Source organism: Colias philodice, chromosome 21 (genome assembly GCF_061535455.1).
Source record: "Colias philodice isolate Cphi_HAF_F1 chromosome 21, ilColPhil1 Martin Lab GWU primary, whole genome shotgun sequence".
Taxonomy (NCBI): domain Eukaryota; kingdom Metazoa; phylum Arthropoda; class Insecta; order Lepidoptera; family Pieridae; genus Colias; species Colias philodice.
The window spans coordinates 9,448,458-9,455,691 of NC_143106.1; the positions used below are offsets into that span (position 1 = coordinate 9,448,458).

Here is a 7,234-nt window from a genome sequence, read left to right on the forward strand (position 1 = left end):
ATGCACCAGGAGCTCGAGAAATGCAGCAGAAGCACAGGTAATGCACCAGGAGCTCGAGAAATGCAGCAGAAGCACAGGTAATGCACCAGGAGCTCGAGAAATGCAGCAGAAGCTCGAGAAATGCAACAGAAGCACAGGTAACGCACCAGGGGCACAAGAAATGCAGCAGAAGCACGAGAAATGCAACAGAAGCACAGGTAATGCACCAGGAGCTTGAGAAATGCAACAGAAGCACAGGTAATGCACCAGGAGCTCGAGAAATGCAACAGAAGCACAGGTAATGCACCAGGGGCACAAGAAATGCAGCTGAAGCACGAGAAATGCAGCAGATGCACAGGTAATGCATTAGGAGCTCGAGAAATGTAGCAGAAGCTCGAGAAATGCAACAGAAGCACAGGTAATGCACCAGGGGCACAAGAAATGCAGCAGAAGCACGAGAAATGCAGCAGATGCACAGGTAATGCACCAGGAGCTCGAGAAATGCAGCAAAAGCTCGAGAAATGCAACAGAAGCACAGGTAATGCACCAGGAGCTCGAGAAATGCAACAGAAGCACAGGTAATGCACCAGGGGCACAAGAAATGCAGCAGAAGCACGAGAAATGCAGCAGAAGCACAGGTTATGCACCAGGAGCTCGAGAAATGCAGCAGAAGCTCAAGAAATGCAACAGAAGCACGAGAAATGCAGCAGATGCACAGGTAATGCACCAGGAGCTCGAGAAATGCAGCAGAAGCACAGGTAATGCACCAGGAGCTCGAGAAATGCAGCAAAAGCTCGAGAAATGCAACAGAAGCACAGGTAATGCACCAGGAGCTCGAGAAATGCAGCAGAAGCTCGAGAAATGCAACAGAAGCACGAGAAATGCCGCAGAAGCACAGGTAATGCACCAGGAGCTCGAGAAATGCAGCAGAAGCACAGGTAATGCACCAGGAGCTCGAGAAATGCAGCAGAAGCACAGGTAATGCACCAGGAGCTCGAGAAATGCAGCAGAAGCACAGGTAATGCACCAGGAGCTCGAGAAATGCAGCAGAAGCACAGGTAATGCACCAGGACCTCGAGAAATGCAGCAGAAGCACAGGTAATGCACCAGGACCTCGAGAAATGCAGCAGAAGCACAGGTAATGCACCAGGAGCTCGAGAAATGCAGCAGAAGCACAGGTAATGCACCAGAAGCACGAGAAATGCAGCAGATTCACAGGTAATGCACCAGGAGCTCGAGAAATGCAGCAGTAGCACAGGTAATGCACCAGGAGCTCGAGAAATGCAGCAGAAGCACAGGTAATGCACCAGGACCTCGAGAAATGCAACAGAAGCACAGGTAATGCACCAGGAGCTCGAGAAATGCAGCAGATGCACAGGTAATGCACCAGGAGCTCGAGAAATGCAGCAGAAGCACAGGTAATGCACCAGGAGCTCGAGAAATGCAGCAGAAGCACAGGTAATGCACCAGGACCTCGAAAAATGCAGCAGAAGCACAGGTAATGCACCAGGAGCTCGAGAAATGCAGCAGAAGCTCAAGAAATGCAACAGAAGCACGAGAAATGCAGCAGATGCACAGGTAATGCACCAGGAGCTCGAGAAATGCAGCAGCAGCACAGGTAATGCACCAGGAGCTCGAGAAATGCAGCAGAAGCACAGGTAATGCACCAGGACCTCGAAAAATGCAGCAGAAGCACAGGTAATGCACCAGGAGCTCGAGAAATGCAGCAGAAGCTCAAGAAATGCAACAGAAGCACGAGAAATGCAGCAGATGCACAGGTAATGCACCAGGAGCTCGAGAAATGCAGCAGCAGCACAGGTAATGCACCAGGAGCTCGAGAAATGCAGCAGATGCACAGGTAATGCACCAGGAGCTCGAGAAATGCAGCAGAAGCACAGGTAATGCACCAGGAGCTCGAGAAATGCAGCAGAAGCACAGGTAATGCACCAGGACCTCGAAAAATGCAGCAGAAGCACAGGTAATGCACCAGGAGCTCGAGAAATGCAGCAGAAGCTCAAGAAATGCGACAGAAGCACGAGAAATGCAGCAGATGCACAGGTAATGCACCAGGAGCTCGAGAAATGCAGCAGCAGCACAGGTAATGCACCAGGAGCTCGAGAAATGCAGCAGAAGCACAGGTAATGCACCAGGACCTCCAAAAATGCAGCAGAAGCACAGGTAATGCACCAGGAGCTCGAGAAATGCAGCAGAAGCACAGGTAATGCACCAGGACCTCGAGAAATGCAGCAGAAGCACAGGTAATGCACCAGGAGCTCGAGAAATGCAGCAGAAGCTCGAGAAATGCAACAGAAGCACAGGTAATTAACCAGGGGCACAAGAAATGCAGCAGAAGCACGAGAAATGCAGCAGATGCACAGGTAATGCACCAGGACCTCGAGAAATGCAGCAGAAGCACAGGTAATGCACCAGGAGCTCGAGAAATGCAGCAGAAGCACAGGTAATGCACCAGGAGCTCGAGAAATGCAGCAGAAGCACAGGTAATGCACCAGGAGCTCGAGAAATGCAGCAGAAGCTCGAGAAATGCAACAGAAGCACAGGTAATGCACCAGGGGCACAAGAAATGCAGCAGAAGCACGAGAAATGCAACAGAAGCACAGGTAATGCACCAGGAGCTTGAGAAATGCAACAGAAGCACAGGTAATGCACCAGGAGCTCGAGAAATGCAGCAGAAGCTCGAGAAATGCAACAGAAGCACAGGTAATGCACCAGGGGCACAAGAAATGCAGCTGAAGCACGAGAAATGCAGCAGATGCACAGGTAATGCATTAGGAGCTCGAGAAATGTAGCAGAAGCTCGAGAAATGCAACAGAAGCACAGGTAATGCACCAGGGGCACAAGAAATGCAGCAGAAGCACGAGAAATGCAGCAGATGCACAGGTAATGCACCAGGAGCTCGAGAAATGCAGCAAAAGCTCGAGAAATGCAACAGAAGCACAGGTAATGCACCAGGAGCTCGAGAAATGCAACAGAAGCACAGGTAATGCACCAGGGGCACAAGAAATGCAGCAGAAGCACGAGAAATGCAGCAGAAGCACAGGTTATGCACCAGGAGCTCGAGAAATGCAGCAGAAGCTCAAGAAATGCAACAGAAGCACGAGAAATGCAGCAGATGCACAGGTAATGCACCAGGAGCTCGAGAAATGCAGCAGAAGCACAGGTAATGCACCAGGAGCTCGAGAAATGCAGCAAAAGCTCGAGAAATGCAACAGAAGCACAGGTAATGCACCAGGAGCTCGAGAAATGCAGCAGAAGCTCGAGAAATGCAACAGAAGCACGAGAAATGCAGCAGATGCACAGGTAATGCACCAGGAGCTCGAGAAATGCAGCAGAAGCACAGGTAATGCACCAGGAGCTCGAGAAATGCAGCAGAAGCACAGGTAATGCACCAGGAGCTCGAGAAATGCAGCAGAAGCACAGGTAATGCACCAGGACCTCGAGAAATGCAGCAGAAGCACAGGTAATGCACCAGGAGCTCGAGAAATGCAGCAGAAGCACAGGTAATGCACCAGGACCTCGAGAAATGCAGCAGAAGCACAGGTAATGCACCAGGAGCTCGAGAAATGCAGCAGAAGCACAGGTAATGCAGCAGAAGCACGAGAAATGGAGCAGAAGCACGAGAAATGCAGCAGAAACACAGGTAATGCACCAGGGGCACAAGAAATGCAGCAGAAGCACGAGAAATGCAGCAGATGCACAGGTAATGCACCAGGAGCTCGAGAAATGCAGCAAAAGCTCGAGAAATGCAACAGAAGCACAGGTAATGCACCAGGAGCTCGAGAAATGCAGCAGAAGCTCGAGAAATGCAACAGAAGCACGAGAAATGCAGCAGATGCACAGGTAATGCACCAGGACCTTGAGAAATGCAGCAGAAGCACAGTTAATGCACCAGGAGCTCGAGAAATGCAGCAGAAGCACAGGTAATGCAGCAGAAGCACGAGAAATGGAGCAGAAGCACAGGTAATGCAGCAGAAGCACGAGAAATGGAGCAGAAGCACGAGAAATGCAGCAGATACACAGGTTATGCACACCAGGAGCACAAGAAATGCAGCAGAAGCACAGGTAATGCACCAGGAGCTCGAGAAATGCAGCAGAAGCACAGGTAATGCAGCAGAAGCACGAGAAATGGAGCAGAAGCTCGAGAAATGCAGCAGAAGCACAGGTAATGCACCAGGAGCTCGAGAAATGCAGCAGAAGCACATGTAATGCAGCAGGAGCTCGAGAAATGCAGCAGAAGCACGAGAAATGCAGCAGAAGCACAGGTAATGCACCAGGAGCACAAGAAATGCAGCAGGAGCACAGGTAATGCAGCAGAAGCACAAGATATGCAGCAGAAGCACGAGAAATACAGCAGAAGTACAAGAAATGCAGCAGAAGCACAAGAAATGCAGCAGAAGCACGAGAAATGCAGCAGAAGCACAGGTAATGCCACCAGGAGCACAGGTAATGCCACCACTAGCACAAGAAATGCCACCAGCAGCACAAGAAATGCAGCAGAAGTACGAGCAATGCAGCAGAAGCACGAGAAATGCTGCAGCTGGAAGCTGGAACAATGAAGATATATTGATATATTGATCAATAGATTTGTCAGGGGCTTACGATTAGATGCACTTTAAGTATCGGCAAATTTAATAGTCAAATGTTTCGAAATCTCATTATTACCCACATTGAAAGGCTTTAAGATAAAAGTGTGTACTTATACGTTTGGGGTGCCCCAAGGTTCGCACTTGGGACCTTTGCTCTTCCTTACTTACATTAACGGTATATGTGATTATTTCTAATAACTTAATAATCTAAAAAACTGTAAATGCTTTGTGTAAAACAATAAATACAACCACGACGATTAATTTCCATCCTTAAAAGACACTCTAAATACTTTACGAAGTCTAAAATAGATAGGTTAATATGTTTTTAAAAAGGTTTTTAGAAAATTGCGTATTAATTCACTAAACCAACTGACTAATGAACCTTATTTTAACTTAATGTAACATCTAAAAATACCATGTTTAACATAAATAAAGAATTATGAATTACTAGCTTACCGCCCGCGGCCTCGCCCGCCTTGTCTAAAACCTAATAAATTATATAGTAAAACCTTCCTCTTGAACCACTCTATCTATTAAAAAAAATTGCATCAAAATCCGTTGCGTAGTTTTAAAGATTTAAGCATACAAAGGGACATAGGGACAGAGAAAGTGACTTTGTTTTATACTATGTAGTGATTATGAAATAAAAATGAACACTTTTATTAATTTGTATTTGTTAATTTGTATGTTTTAGCTAAAAGAATGGCGCGAAGACTATAAGAAGAAGGACATAGCTCTTGGCAAGTCGCACAGTGACACAATCTCATCCATTTTGCAACAGCAGTATGTATTATATTATTAATTAACATTCTTGGATTAAAAGTATCATTTATGTTTTATAATTTACTATCTGTGTTACTTATATCATCAAAATATGTGCTATTTTTTATGTGTATTCTAAACATTCAAATCTTTGTATTCGAAAATCACGGTATTTTTTTCTCTATTTACCAAAAAAAAGTTAGCAAAAATCTTATCTAAACTTTATGATACAGATTTTTTTTTTCTTCCTATTTGTTCAACTTTTATGACTTTTAAAAACTTCTCCATGATATCCTATCCTACTAATATTATAAATGCGAAAGTTTGTGAGGATGTTTGTGTGTGTTTGTTACTTTTTCACGCATATACCACTGAACCGATTACAATGAAATTTAGCACACATATGGAGTATGGATTAACACAAAGGATAGGTTTAATCCCGGAAATCCCACGGGAACGGGAACTATGCGGGTTTTTCTTTGAAAACGCGGGTGAAGCCGCGGGCGTAAAGCTAGTATTGTATAATTGGTAAATTCAAGACCTATTGTAGTCAATTTATTAAACACTATTATATATTTCAGGACAAACCAAATTTCTACAATTATCGAAGAAACCAAACTACTGAAGGACCAGCTCGGAGTAGTGTAATATTATGTATAAGTATTGACTAAAATTTGTATGTAAGTTTGTCAGAATGTCATAAATTATAGTATTGTTAAAACTTTAAAAATCAGTAGACTCAGGTCGTAGTTTTTTCTTTTTCTTATGTATAACTTGACGTTGCTAAATATTTTTTTGCTGAGAATAATATCTGTTTTTTTTTGCGAAGATTAAACTTTCTTTTTTTTGCCTAAATCCTTTTATTTAACTAAGATTTATTAAAGATGTGTATTGAAAACTTTACAAATTAATTACTTTTGACTAGAGACTTAGAGAGCCTTTTTTAGTTTTAAGCACGTAATGTAAGGACTTGTGTATTTGTTGAGTTTTGTATTGAGATTGGAATAAATGGTATTTTTGATATTTGTCTTTATTTTTCAAACCTCATCCTAATAAATGCTGCTTATATGAAAAACAATGATTAGGCTAGCTCCTCACGGCTGGAATCTGAATTCAGAGTCTTAATTTTTTGCCAAGTCAATTAGCGTACCTCATACATTTCTTAAAAATTCAGTATTATCAATAATTATAGATAGAATGGAAAAATTTATCTTTATTTCATTACAAGCATTAGCTTGTTACAAACAATACATAAGTTTGTTACAAACAACGACCCTTTGCATTCATATAATTAATTCAGAAAGGCCCGAATATCATACAATATTACCATGCTCCATACACATTAAAATTTTACAGTTTCTGTATTTCTCAGATTAATCACTGAATCATACTGACTAGCATTCTGAATTCTGGAACTGAAAAATTCGATTGTGAATTTAGTACACACAGTACACACATTTTCTATACAATTCTATGAGCGAATACATATTAAAATTAAAAGAACGCTTCATTTATGCTGCAAAAATAAATTCATTTGCATAATCTGACATGTAGTAATGAGTTACACATTTCTATGTACTTAAAAACTTTAACTCATCTTTAATGCTTGACTGATTAGAATTCTCGTTTGTCATATCGCTTCTCGTGTTTGTAGTGACCATATGTAGTGACCTATTTATTCCTTTCTGTGTTTGTCACAACGCGTTGTGTTTTCATTAGAGCCATAACACGAATTTAACGGTGTGAATATTTTACTATGGCCAGTGCTATGTAAAACTATGTTATAACGATTCAAAAGCTCTTCTAGAAGAAGTATAATTGAATAAATAAATGTTACATTTTGGACCATAACGCTTTGTAAGATATTTATTCGCTCATGAGCGTTTTCG

General features: G+C 42.9%; 1 protein-coding gene across 1 annotated transcript in view; it reads left to right on the forward strand.

Annotated features, from left to right (window-relative positions):
- Positions 1-6,366, forward strand: part of mbo (Nuclear pore complex protein Nup88) — a 108,752-nt gene extending 102,386 nt beyond the window's left edge. The window contains exons 14-15 of the mRNA XM_089708833.1: positions 5,278-5,366; positions 5,927-6,366. Of these exons, the coding sequence (XP_089564959.1) occupies positions 5,278-5,366; positions 5,927-5,993 (156 nt within the window). The 3' untranslated portion in view covers positions 5,994-6,366. The remainder of the gene's footprint in view (positions 1-5,277; positions 5,367-5,926) is intronic.
- Positions 6,367-7,234: the final 868 nt, after the last annotated feature.